Genomic DNA, 24658 nt, shown 5'->3' with positions numbered 1-24658 from the left:
GAGGGTAAAAGCACTGTATAAAAGACCGACAGCTAGGATTAAGGTGAATGGCTCCCTGTCCCACCCCCTTGAGTTATTCAATGGGACGAGACAGGGATGCCCCCTGTCCCCGATCCTTTTTGTGATTGCCTTGGAGCCATTATTGGCAGCAATTCGGGGCAATCAGGACATACGAGGAATAGTAGTAGGAGGGAAAGAGTATAAGGTATCTGCATTTGCGGACGACCTGCTCTTGTATGTGACACACCCCAGAATTTCAATACCAATGATAGTGAAGGAAATAGAACAATATGGTAGAATATCTAATTTTAAAATCAATTTATCTAAATCAGAAATATTAAACTTGAATGTATCCAAAGAAGTTCAGAAAGACTTAACCGCAAGCCTACCTTTTAAATGGAGTGGAGGGGAACTGAGTTACCTAGGGATTAAATTAACGGCAAAAAAAACGAAATTGTACGAAGCTAATTATATACCCCTGCTTAATAAAATCAAATCCCAAATGGAAAATATGAAACATAAAAGAATATCGTGGATAGGCAGAGTGAACGTAATAAAAATGTTCATACTGCCGACGGTATTATATACATTTCAAATGCTCCCCATCGCCCTCCCGAGTAGTTTTTTCAGGAAATTAAAATCTCTTGTTCTCGCATTTATATGGTACCCCAAAAAACCGCGTATTGCTCACAAGGTCCTCGTAAAGGAGAAGGAAAAGGGAGGAGTGGGACTCCCAGACTTTAAAAAATACTATGAAGCCATAATATTATCCAGGATAGTAGATTGGATACATAACCTAGAGGGGAAGAGCTGGGCAGAGTTGGAAATAAGATTAAGTGGGACAGATTTAACAAAAATGATTTGGATACCAACCCAAGTAAGGAACCTAGGAACAGGCACTAGCACAATCACAAGGCACACATTGAGAACATGGGACAAAATAAATAAGTCACACAACTGGACATGTAATTCCCCCTTAATGTCACTATTAGACACAAAATATTTTTTACCAGGAATGGAAGAGCGGATGTTCTATAGTAGATGGGCACAGAAAGTAGAAGTAACACTGGGAGAGGTGATGATAGGAGACAGGATCTTAACATATAGGGAAATCACACAACAATGGGGAAATAGACCCCTAGACAAATGGAGATACAATCAACTAGCACATTTCATACAAGGGCTTCCACAGCCCCTACTAAAAATTATTTAAGGATTCACAAAGCATAGTGAAAAGGATATCCAAATTATACAAATTATTAAGAGGTGAGGGAGAAGGGGAATTACCTATATACTTAGGGAAATGGGAAAGGGAACTGGGGACACTTAGAAATGATGAACACAGAAGAAAAATTTTAAAAATGACATACGCATTAGCGAAAGATTCACGAACATATGAAATGGCATATAAATTAATAGCGAGGTGGTATATGATACCCATAAGAATGCAGAAAATAAGAAAGGGAGAGGATTTGATGTGTTGGAGGGAATGTAAAGAACAAGGCACGTTTAAACACATTTGGTGGGACTGCCCAAAAATAAGACCCTTTTGGGATAAGATAATTGAAAATATTTATCTGATAACGGGAAAGAGGATTAGGAAATGTCCATGGTCCTGCCTGTTCCACGATACAGACATGGGAGTAAGACAGTATAAAGCTACCCTTATCCCTTATCTCTTGAACGCAGCCAAAGCCGTAATTCCAATCCATTGGGGAGACCCCCAGGGGCCAACAATCTTAGAGTGGGTGAAGAGGGTGGAGCAGAGTAGATTGATTGAAGATTCGATCAATAAAACCCTGGAGCCAGAGAGTGAAATCCAAGGGAAATGGCAACAATTGCTGACATTCATAGAGAGTGGGAACTGTCATGTCTGATCAAATAGGAGTAGGGAACAGAGGAGGAGGACGAAGGACACGGGCGGAGAATGGGGGGCACAGCTCCGTCCGAATTTTTTTTTTTTTTTTTTGCCCGGGGGGGGGGGGGGGGAGGGAGGAGATGTACTTTTTAAATGTATTTTGTAAGAAGAGAGGTGTAAGGAGTCGGTAGTTCTGTAACACACTATACGACTCCACCCTCAAGATCTGTAAAATGATGTGTGAATAACTTATGTAAAATAAAAATAAAGAATATAAAAAAAAAAACAATAATTATAACAAATGAATCTCTTCTGAAAAATCTTCGCCCAGAACTGATATTCTTTAGCTTCAAGGGTTTGTTTTCATCTGGAAGGTCTAGAAATATTACATTTCTATTCTATTGGTGACTTATAAGTCAGATCCTGAAACAGAATGCAGTATCATTGTTTTGAATTTACTAATACAAAATATAACTTCATTTACATATTTATTTTACATATCACAAGCCTAATATTTTATTATGACATGAAAGACATATTTTGGTAACAACATTTCTAATTACCTTACTTTGCTCTATTTTTCTTAAACTGGCCTATACTCCTTATGCGATTATTCTGTGTATTTTAAATATAACGGGACACAATTTCTCCTTTTTTTCATGATTTGAAACCTCGTTTTCATGAACAAAGAAAGGTTTCAAATCAACCCAGAAGACTGAAATGAACTGTGCCCATTCACTTTTCTTCTTTAAGATTTAGAGTCATGCATGCTCTACTCTAATTTCTGGCATCTTCCAATTCTGCATTTTCTGTAGAATTTTTGATGGATAGCCTAACCATTCTTTGGGTAACACATAGAAAGTCCTGCTGAACAAGTCTTGATATTAGTAACAAATATACTGGCTTAAAGCCTCTCTCAGCACTTGTTCTAAAAACACCATTTACAGGTTTTATGAATACATTTGTACAAGCATTATTTTGTACAAATTGCTGAGAATGTTCTGTTACTAAATCTACCTGTATAGATTTAAATTGTAAAAGTTTTAAAAATGCGCTATATTTGTCATGTAATTCTCCTGAATTAATTATCTCTAGAAAAAGTTTTATGTTAAATCAGGTGTCTTTAATATGATCGTACTAGATATCACAATCTTTTCTGTTACTTTGACTGCAAAATAAACACTTAACAATTGCTTAATATGTGTGTCAAATGTCTTTTCCATATTTGTCAAACCCCTGGAGAAAAAGCCTATTATTTTCTGATCACCTTTTTTTAATTGAGATAAAGTTACTGAAATCAAATTCTCAGATAGATCAGTATGCAATACAACAGGAATTGATGAACCAACTTCAATTATATTCGATGAGGAGCATTCTGCACATCCCTTTTCAACATTTCAAAGGCATCTGTCTAGGTTTGACCCCACTGATCAAACACAACATCTTTTTGTCTCAAAAAATCAAATAACGGTTTAACTTTATCATCACATTTCTGTAAAAACTCTTTGCAACGATTTACTTTGCATACAAATTTATATAATGGCTTGTTAAATGTTGGAATTGGAATAGCAGAAATGTTTCTAACTTTTTCCTGTGATAACTGTCTCTGTCCATGACTAATTTGCATATGAAGGAATGCTACTTGACTTTGAACTGAACTGACTTTGTAAGGCACAGAGAGGAATTGGGATTTTAAAGGTACACCATATACACAAACAGACAACAATGTAAAAAAGCAATATATAAATAATTTATTAAACATAAACAAGATAAAAGTAAGTACTACAGTTACAGTCAACATTCTGGGTATAACACATCTCAACCCTAACTGCCAAGAGAGAAGTGGGGTCACATACAGGTTTATTGTCTTGTCCTACTATTTCAACATGTTTTGCCAGGTCGGCTTCATCAGAAAAAGTACGAGAATATCCAATAAACATAAATTGACAAGTACATACCTGTAGGGAGGGATGAAACTTCTATGATCTCACTGAAAAATGTAAATGCAGCAATGCCAAAAGCCTATATCTTTATTGGCAACCACACATAATCTCAATGTTGGGAGCTCCGACGGACAGGTGAACTACAGAGAGTCTTAACTGAATCTCCCTATATGGCCCAAACTCCACGGTTTAAGGATCTCTATATATCCTATTGTAGTGTGGCTCCAACTCACAAAGAATCACTATACTGAGGAAGTGCACCAGAAAAAAGAGAGGATCAAAAAGTCCCAATGCAGGGTAAAAAAAATCTAAGAAAAATCTAGGCAGCGAGAGAGGGAAAGAGAGTCCACCTTACACTCTGTCCACAGTCCGTTTGTCTCAAGAACTCCCAAACCACCTTTTTACACAGTTGGATCATTTTTTGTGGGCTTTGCATATCTTGTCGTTTTATGTCTATTGGATATTCTCGTCCTTTTCCTGATGAAGCCGACCTGCCGAAACATGTTGAAATAGTAGGACAAGAGAATAAACCTGTATGTAACCCCCTCTTCTCTCGGCAGTTAGGGTTGAGATTTGTGTTATACCCAGAATGTTGACTGTAACTGTGGTACTTACTTTTATCTTGTTTATGTTTAATAAATGATTTATATATTGCTTTTTTTACATTGTTGTCTGTTTGTGTATATGGTGTACCTTTAAATTCCCAGTTACTCAACTGCCTGTGCCTTATTATTATTAGGGATGTTGGTACGCTACTTTTGATAATTGCTGCTGACCTCCTTCCCATACCTGTTTTGAACTGACTCTGTGTTTAGTTTCAGCCCTGTGTTCTGTTTCAGCCCTGATGTTTGTAACAGATTAAATAACTAAAGTGTCACATGTTCCTCTATACTCTGTGTAGACAACAAAAACGTGTCCACATGCTGGAAACTACATTCTCGTCTAGAGAATTTTGATAATACTTTCTTTAAACACTCATGCACTATACCATCACAAATGTCCAATCCTGGAATTATTCCAGTGAATGCATAGGGTTCTTTATTAAAGCTGAAGGTAAGTTTATATTGACAGCTTTTAGCTAATGATAAAGAAAAATTACTATTGGCAATTTCCAGTACAGAAAATACTTTGGCCTTGGCATCCAGGTGTGACATTACATTTAAATTAGAAACAATAAGTTTGTTATTTGAAATGCATTTATTCAGTGATCTTAAGTCAACTGATAAAGAATACGAATCGTCACCATTCTTGATAGGCCAAATACAATTATTTACCACTTATTGTGCTTTCTTTAATATTCCTTGTTGTAAAAATTCTTGTACAATGTCAGAAACTGGACCTATTGATTCTTGCGGCAACTTATATTGAATTCGGGGCTTAGGATCTTTTCCCTCAATTTCTATTTCAATATCTTTAAACAAACCTGTATCAATTTTGGTCTGACTCCAAAGACTTTTATGTGATCAAACCAATTGTTCCAATACAAGATTGGTTCCTGTATGTGGCCAATTATAATATGAAGACATGTCAGCTGCTGTACAAACATTTCCAAGATTACTGTACGTGGAGGGATCTATTAACATAAATTTCGGCTTAGATGAATCTTTCCATACAGTATAATTACTTAAATCATTAATCCAATTTAATTTACTAATCACATCTTATTCTCATATTCTCAATTTACATATTCTCTGTATTTTTACAACACCATATGTCAATATTCGTTTTCAAAAGTCCTGGAATTTCAAAAGTCACATCAGAAACTTTAGTTGCAACTGTAATTTCTTTTTCACTGAAACCAATTAACTTCTTCAGATCCGTGCTATTGCCGAATGACAACAACAGAGCGGACCTACTTTGCCGGGAGGGCATCAGTAGATGTCCTCCCATGCTTGAGCAGCCTGCATGCCCCCGACCCCTTACCACATGATCAGATGTCAGACAATGACAGCTGATCATGTGATGTAAACAGAGACGGTAATCAGCTATTTTTCTCCTCGCGCTGATAGCCTGAGGAGAAAGAAAAGCCAATAACCGGTGGCTGTCAGAAGGACATCAGTCCCAATCAAGGAGAGCTGCTGCCAGCTCCTCTTTGCCCACCTGTGCCACCTGCCAGTGCCACCTACTAGTGCACAAGCGTGCCACCTACCAGTGCCCACAGTGCCACCCATCAGTGTCACTAATCAGTGCCTCATCAACATTGCTGCCCATTAATGTCACCTACCAGTGCCCATCAGTGTCACATACCAATGCCCATAAGTGCCACCTATCAGTACCCATCAGTATCATCTATTAGTGGCACCTATCAGTAACACCTATCTGTGCCCTTCAGTGCTACCCATCAGTGCCACCCATCAGGGCCCCCAATCAGTGCCATCTTATCAGTGGCCATCAGTGCCACCTTATCTGCCTCATTAGTGCCGCCTTATCTGTGCCTATCAATGCCCATCAGCGCAGCCTATCAGTGCCCACCAGTGCCACCTCATCAGCGCATAACAATAAAGGAAAAAAAATAACTGCAAAATTTTATAACAAACTACGAATTTTTTTTTTTTTTTAATTTTCCATTTTTTTTTGTTTGTTTAGCAAAAAATAAAAATCCCAGCTGTGATTAAATACCACCAAATGAAAGCTCTATTTGTGTGAAACAAATTATAAAAATGTAATTTGGGTACAGTGTTGTATGACCACACAATTGTCATTCAAAGTGCGTCAGCGCTGAAAGATGAAAATTGGTCTGGGCAGGGAGGTTTAAGTGCCCAGTAAGCAAGTGGTTACATTACATTTTGGATAATTAATATCCACAGGTAATTTGTGTTTAGTTAAACTGAGTTCAGCTCCTAAATCTATTAACCATTTCGTTTTCCTACCATTTAATAAACCATGTAACCATGACCTTCCACCTTCATCTATTAAAATTGCAACATAACTTAATGTTGGAGGAGTCTCAGAAACTTTGTTTAATCCTGATGGTGATGGAAGTAATTCATCTCTCCCGTTGTCAGCATTGTTTGTCATATTGATTGAACTGTCATTAACAGTCAGTATACTGATCTGTTTGACAGCTGAGGCGTAAGGCAAATCAATCAACCTATTGTTTGGACAAGGGTGAATAAATTGCTCAGAAATGTCCTCATTTTGTAAGTCCTAATTTATAATTTTCAACATTCTTTCTGTACATGGCCACATTTTTTACAATGTAAGCAAATAACAATTCCTGACTGCTCTGAAACTTTAGTAAAACAAAATGTCATGATCCTGGTCATCAATCTCTATAGACAGCATATCTGGTACAAAATACTTCTGTTTAGAGTCTGCACTATCATTAATCTCTAAACTCTTGCTTGACTCTGCTTTAGAATTTACACAAATCCTTTTTACATTATTCTGTAATTCAGACAACTGAATATCTTTTATTAGAATTGCACTTTGCAAATCATTTATTCACTCAGTCAAAAATCGGACAATTAACGCACACACTGTAATCCTGCTGAGTCTTTGTTTTCCCTTTTGTACAAACAACATTCTTTTTAGGAACTCCTAATATCATTGTGTCAAAAACTTTAACTAACTGTATCACATTTTTATCCTGTTTGCTGAATCTCTTAAAAGTACATTTTTATTTTTGTATCTTAATATTAGCCTGTAAGCATTCATTGAACATGTATCACCATAATTCATCATCTTTAACAAATTTTGACAGATTTTTAAATTCTAATTTACTCTCACTTGATAATTCATCAATATAACTCATTGCTTATCAATTTAAAACAGATTTCCTATATGTAGCACGCGTTCCCTCTCTTGGCGGGAAATTACGTCATCAAGAAACAGAGTTTTCTTGCACGTGTGCAAACGTCTCACCAATTTTGATGATTCTATGATTCCAGGTTCATTCGATTATGCCGATCTGAGGCCAATAACAGAGTGACAATACAGGAACACAGTTAAGAGACATTTGTCAGCTTATAACACAGCTGCTGCTATCACTAGGATGTTATCACATAACAACAATGAATAAATATCTAAAAAATGTGATAGCGCTGCTGCAATCTGACAAATAATACATAAATTCAATAATATGCAATAAACGCATGTCATGAATAAAATATACAATCCAATAGTAAATGTATAAAAAAGTTGATTGAAACAAAAAAAACTTCTTGTTATAGAATGTGTTTCAAATTACACTGTGAGAAAAAAGTAAAAATTTGTAATAAATCCAGTATTGATGTGCAATAAACACATGCGCTGAAAAAAGGAAACGTCCAATATCCAAAGTCCAATATCAAATATATATGAAAGTTAATTGGAACACAAAATCTTCTTATATAGAATGTGCTTCAAATGTGAGAAAAAAGTGTTTCTTAAAGAGGTAGAGCCTGTCGGTGACATGCGAGACCCGTTGGATTTTAAATATGTTATATGCTGTTTTTTATTTAAATAAATGTGAGTTTAATAGATGAAGCTGGGTGTGTGAGGTTTATTCCATTTAACACTTTGTACTGCACTATTGGAGACACTTTATATTTTTGCATGTCGGTCTGGTGTTTCTGGTGATCATCATGGAGACAACCTCTAATGGAGAAGTATACGAGGTGCAAAGCGCGTTTGATCCCTGCAGGACCTTGGTGGGAACCATTAAAGATCAGTGTGGAGCCTTTTTTCCTGATGGGAATTATCATTAGTTGTTAGAGAGTTTGACAATTTCAGGGTCTAAAAAAGAGGTGAGCAGCCATTTCACCTGGTGAAGGGAGCACTAGTCACAGATTGTTGGTTTATCTGAGAAGTACTCTTTTCTCACAGTGGAATTTGAAGCACACTCTATATACGAAGATTTTGTGCTCTTTTGTGTGGTGCCATTCGTTCAGTTTTAAAAATCATAGAATTCAACCAGCATTCCTCAAACAGGTCATGAAATTAAGTTAGACCCCATTTATAACAGAGAGTGGATGGTGTTGTCTTTTCATGCATTTTACGAGGCATACATTGGTTCTGTAATAGGCGGCAAGGTCAATCACATAGCTTCTACTTTGCGTGCTGCAGAGTCCAGAAGCAAATATAGTGGTAAACATATTTGTAAAGGACAGCACTGCAATTTATAAATGTGCCCTATTTTTAATCTTTCGCCAAAAAAGACAAGAAGCACACAAAGCACTAGTCTTTAGCTCACTGTTGCTGAACTTTTCCTCGTTACTTATCATACCATGCTCTGCACAGTGTCTCTGTGTGTAGGCGGCCATCTTGATTGAGGCAGGGCTTTGCTTCCTTTTGTTAGAATATCCCCCTTATGACTGATGTTGTAATTAAGAAGCAGTAGGAGAGGTGGAAGAAGCACAGACCCACAGAATGAATAAAGTAGAAGCAAGCAGATCCTTGCACTGCAGTTCCCACATAGAACTTCCTCTCCTGCAATGAGAACAGTGAGCAGCACAGTAGTCACGTTGCCAAATCTCAAGCAGTCAGAGGCAACAGTGCCTTAGACGATATTATAGAGCTATGAGTCTACAGAAATTGTGTACCTGAGCAAAGGAAAAGCACAGCTATTTTTTTTTTAAGAAGAATTCCATTTAAAAGGTAGACTTTTCAGGCACCATTTCTAGATGTCCCTATTGGATAGCAAATTTCCACTTTCTAAGTTTAGGTCTATTTCATTATTGCATTAATGTTCATTTTTTCTCATTACAGAAAAGGGAGAGGCCTTTAAAAACCTTGTTGTCCAGCTGAAGATGGAAAACTGTTTAGTTTCAAAGCTGACATTAAAGACCATTCTAGATATTGGGCAACAGATCCCAAATAACAATATGCCCCAGAAAATAGAAGATGTACCCTGGTGTACTCTGAGGAAGATCATGGCTCTGGACAGTACAGCAAGGGACACACTGCTCAATACAGATTTGTCTGGCCTGGATAAAGATGAAGATGATTTCTTTGGCAATGATAAGTATGAAGATACACAAAATGCAAGTTCCATCCACCCCTTGGACATCCTCTGTGTTCTCCTGCATTGTTCAGATAATTTTCTACAACAAGAAATTGTAAACAAAATGGCCATGTGCCAGTTTTCTGTCCCTCTACTGCTCCCCCCATCTGGTAATGGGTCACCATGCATCTTCATGCTGTGGGCAATGAGAGACATTGTGAAGAAGTGGAGACCTCAGTGTTTAGCTGACAGTAAAGGGTTCAGAGAAGAAAGTGTGGTGAACAATTCCATGCCAGTCATTTCCTTTGTAAGATTGGGGAAAACCAAGTTGTCAAAATCAAAAATCCTGAATCAAGTTCTTAATCCAGTCCAGCAGCATCACAACTTCTTCATCCATGACAATGTGGATGGTGGCAACATTGAGAGAAAAATATCTGAGGGACTTGTGGAAATGTCCTGGTATTTTCCCTCTGGTAAATCTGATGTTTTTACAGAACCATGTGCAGTTACCAACCTACGTGGGGACCTAGAGTCCAACTGGGACCAGTTCACATTTCTAGCAGAAGTTTCATCAGCTGTGTTTATATTTATTGAAACAATCGATGAGAGAGAATTCCAGCTGTTATCAAAATGTAGTCAGAGTGACACCCAGTTTTACCTTGTTTTTACTCTGAATTCAGGAAAACATATTGAGAAAAAACTTCTAGGGGACCTTCTTCAAATATTAAGAATTGATAGAGCAAATGTAATCCTGAAGAAGAGGACAGAAAATGATGTTATGTTAACTAAAAAAATCCAAGAAAAAATTAAACAAATTCTAGAGAGCACCTGCAAATCTATTTCACTGAAAGATTTACCAAGATATTTCAGTGGGCATTCTTTTGAAACAGATGAAAGCACTGATGAATGCCAGAAAGGAAGAAACTATGCCGATAAAATCACTAAAGAAATAAAAGATGTGGCAAAGTATAAAATGACAACTATGAAATTACAAGGACATCTTTGGAAACAGTTAACTGAAATAGATAAAGAACTTTGTAGAATGAAAAACCAAGGAGAGAAAGATGCAGAAACGCATCAATGTAATCTCCTACTAAAGCGCAGTGACCTTCATGTAAAACAATCTGAACATAAATTTCCCAAGGGTATAGAGCTTTTTACCCAAGCTTTAACTGATTTGTCTCATAAAGAGAGACAATATTTTCTAAAATGGATGAAATTTAACCTCGATGCAATAGTTAGAGACAATTTGTCTAAGCTACAAGAAAACTACAAGGCGAAATGTAACAATCTGGCCCAAAACAAAAAAGAACTCAGGGACTTAGATCAGAAAATCTCTGACAGCTGTTTAGGATTGGAACACTTTCTACGTGAAATGGGCCAGTTTTATGAAGCTGAATGCTCTATAGCAAAACATACAGTAATTGACCAAAACAAGAAAAAATTTGTTGACCTTCCAAGAATAGCTGCTGATCTTTTGTTGGATGGGTTTCCATTAGAGCTTATTGATGGAGATGCTGCCAACATTCCCCTGCAATGGATATCGGATGTCCTTAATGAGCTGAACAAGAGAACAGGGGGGCAATGCAGACTGAGAGTGATAACTGTACTGGGAGTGCAAAGTATAGGAAAATCCACCCTCCTTAACACCATGTTTGGTTTGCAGTTCCCCGTGGCCAGTGGAAGATGCACACGAGGAGCATTCATGACTCTTCTTAATGTGAAAGAAGACTTTCAGGAAAATCTGGGCTGTCACTTCGTCCTGGTGATCGATACGGAGGGGCTGAAAGCCCCAGAGTTGACCTCTTTGGAGGGCAGCTATGAACATGACAATGAACTGGCCACATTTGTGGTGGGGTTGAGTGATATCACCATAGTCAATATGGCCATGGAAAACACAGAAGGAATGAAGGATGTTTTACAGATCGTGGTCCATGCTTTTCTTAGAATGAAAGAAATAGGAATGAAACCAAACTGTCAGTTCGTACACCAGAATGTCAGTGACGTATCTGCTAATGATCAGAACATGAGACACAGAAAGATGTTACTAGAACAGCTAAATGAAATGACAAAGGAAGCTGCTAAAATGGAGAAAAAATATGGGATATCAAATTTTAATGATGTGATGAAGTACGATCTAAATAAAGACAACTGGTACATTCCTGGCCTGTGGCAAGGAGACCCACCAATGGCTCCAGTAAATCTTGGCTACAGCTCACAGGTACATGAGCTTAAAATGTACTTATTTAAATTTATGGATGCTCAGAAATCAAAAAACAATGCTTTGAACATCTCTGATTTTAATACTTGGATAGAAAGTTTATGGAGATCGGTCAAACATGAGAAATTCATCTTCAGTTTTAGGAACAGCCTGGTGGCCAAAGCCTACAATAAATTATCTGTACAGTATTCCTCGTGGGAATGGGATTTCTGTAAAACAATTCACAACTGGATGATCAGTGAAGAAAATAACATAAAAAATCAGTCTGAAGATAAATGTGAAAGTAACACAGAAGATCTGCATAGAATTCTTCTGGAGGAAGAAACCAAAATGATTGCATCACTAGAAAAATATTTTGAAAACACTGAAAATACTAATCTCATCGAAAGACACAGAGAAGACTTCAAAATAAGTATACAGGGCTTGAGAAAAAGACTTGAAATAAATGCCCTTAGCAAGTGCCATGAGGCTGCATGCATCCAGAAAGCGAAAATTAAGATCCAGGACATTCAAAAAACATCCCAGACATTGATTGAAGAAAGAATAACAAATCTTCTGCAAAGTTATGGACAGGATAATCATGAAGTAAGTGAACAAGAAAGGCAACAGGAATTTAATTTGGTGTGGCAGAAGACGTTATCAGATTTGCAGTTTGAAGAACTTAAGAGATTTAATGTGGATCATTCTATTCTTCTCCTTCTCAAAAATGACATGAGCAGTAAAGGACCTCATATAAACGAAGCATTAATCAAGGTTAAAAGTTTAAGTCAAAATGCAAAGAAAAGTCTTCCAATGGATATACGGTATGTTGATGGTGCATGTAGCTCATTTCTACAAAAATCAAAATTTGTTCAGCAAGAACTTTATGGCAAGATTGGCATTCTAACAGATTCCATTGTTGAAATGAGTGACAAGTATTTAAAAGAGAAGATTTCTTCCTCCGGGGATTACAATGAAATATACTCTAAAGAGCTACTACACCAGATCAATACAAAGCTCACTAGTAAAGATGTAAAAAAGCTTCAATTTACTTCAGAGTTTGAGCTGGATCTCAAACTTTTCATTTTTGGAAAAGCATCTCAAGCCTTCCAGAAGCTACATGACAAGTTTATCCAAGAGAACGACCCTAAACTATGCCTTGAAAAACTAAAAGTTCAATACTTGTCCACATTTCTCAGTATTTTCCATAAGAAAGATCAAAATTTAAGCAGAGCTAATCAGTTTTGTGAGCTGTGTTTGAAACCAGCAGTAAAGGATTATCTTTTCAAACATCTTGGACAAAAAATAGTGGATGAGATTTTAGGTGATCCAGAAACTGTCTCATTTACTAGCAGAAGTTGTTTCCAGTATACTGTTTTGGAGGAGCTACTAGAAGAAATGTCATTCCAAAAGTATGATGAATACATAAATTCTTATGAAAGTTTTGTAAACAAATGGATCCTAACTCGCATCATGAGCAAATACTGCAACTCACAAGCTTTAGAAATCTTGCAGGGACATATTCTGTCATCTATTAACAAGAAAATAGGAACAGTCCTTAAAAATGAAAGATGCCGGAAAAGTCAAACAGTGTCAAGTTTTTTGGAGAATTTCTGTGAACTCTTAAAAAAAGACTTAGTGATTTCACAGGAAGAGATGAAAGTCATCGCTTTTCACCACACAGGGAATGTTGAGGAGTTCTCATCTGAAATTGAACACTACCTCAAGGAGACACAACCACAAATCCAATCAGAACTTAGATCTATGCCTCTGAGTTCTATACTTTACACCGTGACGGTGAAACCTCAGGATGAATTGTTGAGTAAGGTGGTTGGTTGTAGAAAGCAGTGTCCCTTTTGCAAAGTCCCATGTGACCTTGAAGGTGAAGACCATAAGATACATGAAGCATTTATGCACAGATCACAAGGGCTAGGAAACTTCAAATGGGATGAGGATAAGAGCCTCATTGTTAGCATCTGTTCCACTCATGTTGTAGCTAACTGTACATTCAGAAATGTAGACACAGAATGGAAATGGCATCCATGCAAAGAATATAGTGAAATATATCCAAATTGGAATATTCGGCCAGATGACAGTATTGAGAGCTCAGATTACTGGAAGTATGTCTTTGTGCAGTTTAATAAAAACTTTGCAGAACGGTATGAGGCAAAACCAGCTGAGCTTCCGGAGGTGTGGAAGCAAATAACCAAAGAGCAAGCTCTTCGCAGCTTGAAGAAAGTATTTAACACTTCAAGCTCCTCTACAACAGTTGTGGTGGTGTAGAAGAACAGAAGCATCACATCAAAGGCTTTAGAGTCTAAAAATATTTATTATCATAAAAATCCAAGATAAAAATCCAACACATTTTGGGGACTATAATGTACACCCAAATAATATAAAAAACAAACAAAAAATATCGCGCTTGGGGCAAACCTAAGAGCTGCAACTAAAAACCATCAAATATCAAACTATGGATCAAATCAAAAAAATTATACATAAAGTTGCGCTGAATATACGTGAAAGCTGAAGTGAAAAGAGTAATAAAAACTCAATACAAATTTTTGTGGTATCCCCGTACTCGGGAGAAGCAGCAGAATTTATTTTGGGGTGTAATTTGACTTATGCCCATAGCATGTGTGAGCAATATATCATTTAGTGACAACTTTGTGCAAAAAAAAAAAAAGTTTGTAATATTCCCGCAACTTGTGGCAAAATATAAAATATTCCATGGACTCAACATGCCTCTCAGTAAATAGCTTGGGGTGTCTACTTTCCAAAATGGGGTCATTTGGGGGGTTTTGTGCTATTTTGGCATTTTATGGCCTTCAAAACTGTGATAGGTAGTGAGGAGTCAAATCAAAAATTTGCACCCTTAGAAATCCTGAAGGTGGTGATTGGTTTTCGGGGTGCCGTGCGCGACTAGACTCCCAAAAAGTCCCACACATGTGGTATCCCCATACTCGGGAGAAGTAGCGGAATATATTTTGGGGTGCAATTCCACATATAACCATGGCATGTGTGAGCAATATATCATTTAGTGACAACTTTTTGTAAAAAAAAAATTTTTATTTATTTTTTGTCATTATTCAATCCCTTAGGACAAAAAAAATAAATATTCAATGGGCTCAACATACCCATCAGCAATTTCCTTGGGGTGTCTACTTTCCAAAATGGGGTCATTTGGGGGGGTTTGTACTGCCCTGCCATTTTAGCACCTCAAGAAATGAGATAGGCAGTCATAAATTAAAAGCTGTGTAAATTCCAGAAAATGTACTCTAGTTTGTAGACGCTATAACTTTTGCGCAAACCAAAAAATATACGCTTATTGACATTTTGTTTACTAAAGACATGTGGCTGAATAAATTTTGCCCTCAATGTATGACTAAAATTTAGTTTATTCGATTTTTCTTATAACAAAAAGAAGAAAATATATTTTTTTTTCAAAATTTTCGCTATTTTTCCATTTATATCGCAAAAAATAAAAATCGCAGAGGCAATCAAATACCATCAAAAGAAAGCTCTATTTGTGGGAAGAAAAGGACGCAAATTTCGTTTGGGTGCAATATTGCATGACCGCGCAATTACCAGTTAAAGCAGAGCAGTGCGAAATTGGAAAAAGACCTCTGGTCCTTAAGGTGTTTATTGGTCCGGGGCTGAAGTGGTTAAATTACAAGGACTCCCTTTTTCTTGATTGAATTTTTCACATGATGTTTTATTTGATTTATTTGTATTTTTTATATAATTTGTATTGAGTTTTTATTACTCTTTTCACTTCAGCTTTCACGTATATTCAGCGCAACTTTATGTATAATTATTATATTTTTTTTTTATAATGTACACCCTTCAGTACTAAAAATGCTGTTCATGCAAAGGTGGACTCAAATGGATTTTGCAATTGTGAAGTAAATTTAATTTGTAATAATATTGAGCCTTTGAGTCTTGTTTTTATTTTGTACAGTTAAAGTGGTTATAAAGGTTTTTTTTTTTTTAAATAACAAACATGTTATACTTACCTTGTAGCGGCCAAATCCTCCTCTTCTGGGGTCCCCCAGAGATGCTCCTGGCTCCTCCCCACATGGAGTTCCCCACGGAGAGAAGTATTACACTTATGCGGGCGTGCTCCCGAGTCCTGCTGCTGCATCCATTGACACAGACAGCAGGACTCTGCTCCCACGGCACTGGATTTGATTGACAACCACTCCTTCCTGTCAAAGGTTTTTAAGGAAGCAGCGGGTGCCACGGCCTTAGCAACCAGTGACATCACCCAGTCCCATACATTTACTGGCTGGGAATCTGCAGCCGTATAAACAAGGGGGCGGGAATAGTGCCGACATCACTCACCAAATATGGCCATATGTCACCTGGGAGACCCCGCCCCTTTGTTTACATTTAACCTAAGGGTCTGTGAGCGGTTATTCAGCGAAAGTGAGCCAAGTCGATGAGCATCTTTCATCATGATTGGTGTAGATCTGCATCATATATGCTCTAATTTCGCTTTTGGTATATATTAGAATTTTTTTATCCCAGTAAATAAGTAAAGCTGTACAAACCAAAGAACAAAATCAATAAAACATGTTGGTACTTGTTTTCTCTCCTTGTTTTTAAAGCAGTTTGTTAGACTTTTTCCAATATGATTTTCAGTTTCAATTAGATTTCATTCAATAAACATTGGGAAACAAAGTACAAGAACATGTCATTTTTACAGTCTTATGCCGCGTACACACGGTGAAACTGTATGACGTACTTAGTCTGGCGTACTTTCCGCCAGACTGTCCGTCGGACTTTCCGAACGGGCTACTTGCCCACACACACCACTTTTTCAGCGGACTAATACGGCGTACTAAGTCCGCCGTACTATCCGCCCTACTTTTGAAATGAACGGACTCACCCACACACGCGGAGGAAAGTCCGCTCATTTCGAGCGCGTCTCCAGGTAGGCGGGGCCCGCGAAAGAGACGAGGTGCTTTGGGGTGGGGGGGCCACGTGGTACCCCCCCATGTTGAGGGCACGCGGCCTGGTACGGCTCAGGAGGGGGGGCGCTCGCTCGCCCCTCCTTTCCTGGCCGGCCGGGTAGAGTGCTCGGACAAGGGTCTGTTGTGGACTTGGGGGGGGGCCCACGCCGATTTTTTTCGGCGTTGGGGTTCCCCTTTAAGTCCATACCAGGCGGCGGGGCCAGCGACGTCTGCTTCGCGGGCCCCGCCTACCTGGAGACCCGTTTGAAATGAGCTGACTTTTCCCCGGGCGGGAAAAGTCCGCTCATTTCAAAAGTACGGCTGACTGGCACACACACGGCCGGATTGTCCGCCGAAATGCAAGTACGACGGACAGAATTTCGAAAAAACCGAAATTCTTAGTACGCCGGACTGCACGCTGAAAAAGTCCGCTGAAGCCCACACACGAGCGGACTGTCCGCTGAAATGTGTTTCGACGGACTAAGTACGCCATACAGTCTGCTCGTGTGTATGCAGCATTATAAAGGCGTATATATTTGTGCGGAACATATAAGCAAAAAATAATGGGTATACAGTCATTGAAAGAATAAAGAAATGTGAGCTCACTGTAATGGCCAGTCATTGAAAACCCTCTCATGAGATGACCATTTCCACCAAAATAACAGTAGGGAGGACAGTCATAGCCAGGAAATGGTAGTGGAAGTGCAACCAGATATAAAGCCTTGCCAAGGTGTGTGATTTAAAGCGGAGTTCCACCCGTTTTTTCATTTAGTAAAAAAAACTGTAGCTGCTGACTTTTAATAAACAGACACTCACCTGTCCCACGCACCAGCAATGCGGCCGCCCGGAGCCTCGCTCCACTTCCCCTCCTCTCCGTGGTGCCATCATAGCAACTGTGGGCACCCCAGCCATGACAACTTACATCTTTGTGGCTGGGCGCGCATTGAGCATGCGCGAGTCACGCTACGCTTTGCTATTGGCCAGGCAATCTTCTGAGACCTGTGACATGTCCCAGAAGTTTGCAAGGAAGGAGGGGCTGCTTAGGGGGAGAGGAGGAGTCACCTAGGTGGCCGAGAAGCGGAAGGAGGAAGTGGGATAGGAAGTCCCTCTAAAACCCGCCCCCCACCCCAAAAAAATAATTACATGCCAAATATGGCATGTAAGGGGGCGAGAAGTGCTTAAAGCGGAAGTACCACTTTTGGGTGGAACTCTGCTTTAAGTGGATTAGACAAAGGACCTGGTGCAGGGTTCAAAATTGTAGAAAGGTGGAGACATTTTTTAGCTAAAGTCAGATGAATAATTAGATTGGAGTCACCACAAAGTAGCAGGGCACCCCTTTAATACAAACATATGTGAGCCAATAGGTGGCAGAAGAAGTAAAGTTGTTTGTCATTAGAGGCATAGTAAAAATCCTATTGTTACATCAGTGTCCCTGAGTTAACCCATCAGAATAAAGTAGATCCCTTCAGGTCTACAGCTAATGGGTACAAGTTGTTTAAAGAAGAACTGCAGTCTGCTCACATAATTTGTAATAAAACATCTCTGTCATTCTGAAGCTTCTCTCCAACAACTCTGCATATTATTGAAAAAGAAAAAAGAAATATAGAAAAGAACACATAAGTAGCGTGGGGTAGTATGCATTGCAAAATGGCCCAAATTTTCGTTGCCTACACTGATCATTGACTAATTACCCACTCACCCACCCTTGCTAAAGTTTATAAAATGATGGTCTAACATTGCAGGCAACAATTGAAATGAAGAACATGGCATCGCATATACAGTAGACTGGGTGCAATAGGCCTTATGGTCCACATAGTCAAGGATCACTTCGCAAAGTTGGTCAGGAAATCAAGCTTCCACACCACATTTCTTCAACCCTGGAGAGAGTTGATGCAACCAATACGATATACTTTTCTTGAAACTTTCCATTGAATCTAGTGAAAATTCATCCGTGTGGTCTTAAGAGTAGGGATGAGCCGAACACCCCCCGGTTCGGTTCGCATCAGAACTTTCGAATGGACCGCAAATTTGTACGAATTTTAGAACCCCATTGAAGTCTATGGGACTCGAATGTTCAAAATAAAAAGTGCTAATTTTAATGGCTAATATGCAAGATACTGTCCTAAAAAGGGTTTGGGGACCTGGCTCCTTCCCCAGGGGACATGGGTCAATGCCTAAAATGTTTTTAAAAATGGCAGTTTTGGTGGGAGCACTGATTTTAATGACGATTAAAGTGAAAAAAAAGTTAAATATTCCTTGAAATATCATGCCTGGGGGGTGTCTATAGTATGCCTGTGAAGTGCCACGTGTTTCCTGTGTTTAGAACAGTCCCTACACAAAATGACATTTAACAGAAAAAAAGTCATTTAAAACTGCTTGCTTTTTTAATGTAATATCTGGTTCCGACAATATGGATGAAAATCATTGAGAAAAATGACATGAGTAGCCCCCCCTGCCCATTATCAGCCCCTTTGGGTCTTGTACAGATATTAAGGGGAACCCCGTACCCATATTAAAAAATGGAAAGACGTGGCCCTATATACTCAGAACAGCAGTATACAGGCGATGCAAACAAGACAGGGACTGTGTAGGTTTGTTGTGTTAAGTAGAATCTGTTTGTAATTTTGAACTGGTACATTTTTAAAGTGTAGCTCCAGTCAAAAAAATCTATTTTAAGCTTTTTGGAAAACATAGGGAAGGGTTATCACCCCTGTATAATTTGTTTTGCCGTCCGTCTTTTTTCATCTCACTTCCTGTTGTCTCCTTCCGTTTGCAAGTAGGAGACGTTTGTAAGTTTAATGTTTGAAAGTAGGGGCCTGCCCTATATGCTCTGCAGAAATGGTGGAACAAGGTGTTGGTGTTACTACAACATTGTAAGGCCTCAAATGGACTCTTGGTGGGCGCTGGAGCGCCCTGCTGTGAACGATTATATCAAGAATTGTAATTACATGCCATTGTTGAACAGTGGTAGAAAAATTGGGCCTTTGGTGGTTGTGGTGCTGGCGCTGGTGCCACAACACTATAAGTCCTCACAGTTACTCTCAGTGGGCACAGGAACGGGCCCTGCTGTGAAATATTATATCAATAATTGTAATTACATGCCCCTGTTAAATAGGGGCTGAAAAATTGGGCCTTAGGCACTGGTGCTGGTGCCACGACACTGCAACCTCTCCCATATACTCTAGTTGTAGGGCAGGAATGAGCCCTGCTGCAAAGCATTGCATCAAAAATTTTAATTAAACGCCCCTGTTAAACAGGGGCTGAAAAATTGGGCCTTAGGAGGGGCGTGGCCAACTGCCGAGCTGAATGGAAGCCTGACTCCTCAGCTACCGCACTGAACGGATGACAATAGCTGTATACCGCTGATCCAACCGACAAAACATGAGCCAACCGGATCCCCACACGTTCGGGAATCAGCATGGATCATCCCAAAAGCGCAAGGAGTACCGGCACCCTAAAAAACTGATGGACTTCTTTTCCTCCGGCAGCTCTCAAAATGGCGCCCGTGATACCTCACCGCAAGACGAGCGGGCCTATACAGATTTGCCTGACGTGGATTCTCTGAATACGCGGCCACAGGAGGATGATGTAACCTCCGCTGCTCCGCAGGGACCTCAGTCAGCCTCCAGTAGCCCGGCCAAGTCACGGATGAGACTAGATGCTACTATTTAAGCCCTGGAGGTAAGGCCTGCACTGGACAGTCTCCTCACACAGACACCGACATCCTCCCCTATTGCGGCCTTCCCTACCACAAATCAGCCAGTGATAGACACCATGTTAAAAGACATGCTGATCTCTCTGCACAGCTCCCTACACTCTGACATCGCTTCGCTGTTCACAGCGTTCAAGTCTGAAATGGTCACCATGAATAGCAAAGTAAACATTATTGAGCAGCAGATGGGCACTATAGCTGTCACAGTTAACGACTTAGTAGATGCTCATGACCACACCAGAGAGGAACAACAATGGGTCCGCGCCAAAATGGCAGACCTGGAAGACCGCTCGAGGCGCAATAATGTAAAAATAAGGGGGATACCCGAAACAATATTGCCCTCAGACTTACAATCTTATGCTAGAAAGATGATCTCCTCAATCCTGCCTGATTTACCCCCAGTAGAAACGATCATCGATCGTATTCACCGACTTCCGAAACCGCCCCACTTATCTGTGGAAGTTCCACGAGATACCCTCATGAGAATACATTTCTTCCACACCAAAGATATGCTTCTAGCAAAAACCAGACGAATGGAACATCTAGCTCCACCATACCAAAAACTACAATTCTTTGCGGAATATATCCCAATACACGCACCAGCAACGGCGCCAACTACACACCATTACCAAGTCACTAAATAATCACAAGATCCCATATCAGGTTACCCCATCAAGCTCCTGATCAACAGAAATGGAAAGAAATACAGCATCCATACAGTTGAAGAAGGTATAAAGCTTCTCCGTGAATGGGGCATTGTCCCTGAAATTGTAATGCCGAACCAGCAGCCGCATACTAAAAACCAACACTCTGGCTCCTCAGACCCTAGGGTCCACTCCAACAACTGAACATGAGGTTAGTGGTATCACTGTTCATAAATCCACTGCAACCTCCGTTCCAGTGCCTGCTCATTGCAGATTGTACACGAACTCTACCCCCACAGCTTGCTAGGTAGTTCAACCACCTTACTAACGAGCTCTACCTTATCTTCCCCTCATCATCTCACCCCCTCCCATTGTTTTTATTACCTTTTTACTGTTGTTTCAGCCTGCTTGTATTGACTGTTCATTTATTTCCCCCACCCATCCTTTCCTTGGAGAGAACAGTCCTCAGACCATTACTGCCTGCTGCACCTACTTCATCAACCGACCAGTGGATCCATCGTCTTCGCAGCTTCTACACCAATAACACCTGATAAGCCGTAAACTGTGAGTACTGCTACACCCCCCACAACCCTCACTCACCTTCGCACAGAATGCCTAAATTCTTATCTCTAAATGTCAAGGGACTCAACCATCCAGCCAAGAGGGCGTCTCTGTGGAAAACTGCACTATCTTCCCACTGTGATGTCCTTTGCGTTCAAGAGACGCACTTTAAAACCACAGCCGAACCCGCATGCACCAATAGACACTTCCCCAATATCTTTCGAGCCTCGGGACCTGAAAAAAGAAACAGAGTTTTAATAGCAATAAAAAATACCCTCTCCTTCTCGCTACACGATAGCCTAGTGAATCCCAATGGCAGATATCTTGCGCTAGATTGCTCTTTGAATAACACCAGCTATACCATTCTGGCCCTACATGCACCCAACAAAAAACAAATTAACTTCCTCTCCAAGCTTTTGAAGAAAATAAATTAATTTAAACACGGCCAACTCATAATATGTGGAGACTTCAACATAGTCCCGGACATCACCATCGATACCTCCTCCCACACTACTAGACCTGCCTCCCAAATGGGACCCTTCATAAGGAATAATGATCTCTATGACGTTTGGAGATGTCACCACACTACGGAAAGAGACTATTCTTACTTCTCCCCTCACCATAATTCTTACACCCGCATTGATTACTTCCTGGTAGACAAATGGACTTTACCCAAAATATCTGCTTCAGAGATTTCTACCATTACGTGGTCCGACCATGCACCGACTATGATAACTGTAGAAGACTCTCCGACTACATCCAAAACCCGGATCTGGAGAGCTAATGCCTCACTCATTCACTCCCCGTCATATTCTGCACACCTCAAGCAATCACTGGAAGAGTACTTCTCCCTAAATGAAGAGTCTGTTAGTGATAGTTTCACACTATGGAACGCTCATAAAGCGTTCATAAGAGGAATATTTATACAATTGGGAGCTAAAGAGAGGAGGAGGAGATTATAGCGCCTAGACACACTTACTTCTGACATCAGAATTCTAGAAAACCAAAACCAATCCAATCCTGACCCCTCCACAAAACCTAAATTAGACCACCTCAGGCAAGAATTACGAGCCCACTTACTTGAATCTTATCAAAAAGCACATACATACTTTAGAGCTGTACATTATTCTACAGGTAACAAAGCTGGGCGAGCCATGGCTACCAGAATTAAAGGTCACTACTCCAAGACTAAAGCCGCGTACACACGGGCGGACTGTCTGGCCAACTTAGTCAGTCGAAACACATTTCAGCGGACAGTCCGCTCGTGTGTGGGCTTCAGCGGACTTTTTCAGCGTGCAGTCTGATGGACTAAGTATTTCGGAATTTTCGAAATACTGTCCGTCCTACTTTGGTTTCAGCGGACAATCCGCTGGTTTCAGCGGACAATCCGCTCGTCAGTAGGCTAGTTCGACGGACTAAGTATGGCGCATGCTCAGAAAGGATTTACACGGCGAAAGGTTGCATTGCTGTGTATTGGACTTCCGATTTCTAGTCCCGTCGTACGTGCTGTACACGTCATCGTGCAAGCTTTCGACGGACTGTTTGTTCATTCGTGTGTGGTCAAGTCCGTTCATTCGAAAGTAGGACGGACTGTCTGTCGGATTGTCTGATGGACTAAGTTGGCCATACAGTCCTCCCGTGTGTACGCGGCTTAAAATTCCTTACATATTTCACCCCACCACGAATAAAAAAGTGATAGACCCTTCTGCTATAGCAGACGCATTCAGCCACTACTACGAATCTCTCTACAACTTAAGAACCGACCCCAATACCATACAGCCCTTTCCACAGGCCATAGATTCCTTTCTCCAGGAAATAAAACTCCCATAACTATCAAGTGACCAACTTCAATCACTGAATGCACCATTCACACCTCAGGAAATTATTAACACCATATCTGCCCTTTCATCCAACAAATCTCTGGGACCAGATGGTCTCACAGGTGAATACTATAAAAAATTTAGTTCACTCCTCAGTCCCTACTTCTCAAGAGTATGCAATGACGCTGCCTCCTAATCCTCTCTACCCCCAGAAATGTTATCTGCTCTGATTATTACGCTGCCGAAGCCGGGGAAGGACCCATCACATCCACAAAATTTTAGGCCAATCTCTCTTCTAAATATAGACACCAAGATCTACGCCAAACTTATAGCAAACAGACTGATGGACTTAATGCCCCTTTTAATACATAGAGACCAATCCGGCTTTACCAAGGGGAGACAAGCCTTTGACGCTTCCCGTAGAATAATTAATATAGTACACCATGCTGAACTAACTAGAACGCCTTCTCTGCTTCTATCTTTAGATGCAGTGAAGGCGTTCGATAGAGTACATTGGGAATATATGAAAGCAACCCTACTTAAGTTTGGATTCCAGGATAAGATACTCTCCGCAATTATGGCTCTATACTCGTCACCATCCACCCAAGTCTATACCGCTGAAATGTTATCTAGACCCTTGCAGATCACTAATGGCACGCGCCAAGGGTGCCCTCTGTCTCCACTTATTTTTAACCTAATAATGGAACCCTTAGCCGAACACATTAGAACACATTGCAACATAAAAGGATTCACCATTGGCCAGACAGAACATAAAATTAATTTATTTGCAGATGACGTAATATTGATGATCTCAGACCCCCTACATTCCCTGGCTTCGGTACAATTACTATTGAAACGGTACAGTGCTGTATCCTATTATAAAGTAAATGAACATAAATCCCTTATTTTATACATGGGTTTGGATGCGACCACTGGCAACCTCCTTAGAAACTTGTTCCCTTACTCTTGGGCTGACACTGGATTACCGTATCTGGGTGTCCATATTACTAGGTTCACAAAGTTACTTTTCTCCCATAACTATGCT

At 39.9% G+C, this 24658-nt stretch overlaps 1 protein-coding gene across 1 annotated transcript in view; it reads left to right on the top strand.

The window, feature by feature from the left end:
* The window catches only part of LOC143923444 (up-regulator of cell proliferation-like), a 39086-nt gene extending 22577 nt beyond the window's left edge, over positions 1–16509 (top strand). The window contains exon 3 of the mRNA XM_077447121.1: positions 9490–16509. Within this exon, the coding sequence (XP_077303247.1) occupies positions 9490–14207 (4718 nt within the window). The 3' untranslated portion in view covers positions 14208–16509. The remainder of the gene's footprint in view (positions 1–9489) is intronic.
* The last annotated feature ends 8149 nt before the right edge of the window (positions 16510–24658 follow it).

The sequence above is a fragment of the Lithobates pipiens genome, unplaced genomic scaffold (genome assembly GCF_037356315.1).
Source record: "Lithobates pipiens isolate NorthernLeopardFrog02 unplaced genomic scaffold, aLitPip1_a1.2 Scaffold_22, whole genome shotgun sequence".
Classification (NCBI taxonomy): Eukaryota; Metazoa; Chordata; class Amphibia; order Anura; family Ranidae; genus Lithobates; species Lithobates pipiens.
This window is presented reverse-complemented; position numbering and strand designations above follow the sequence as displayed.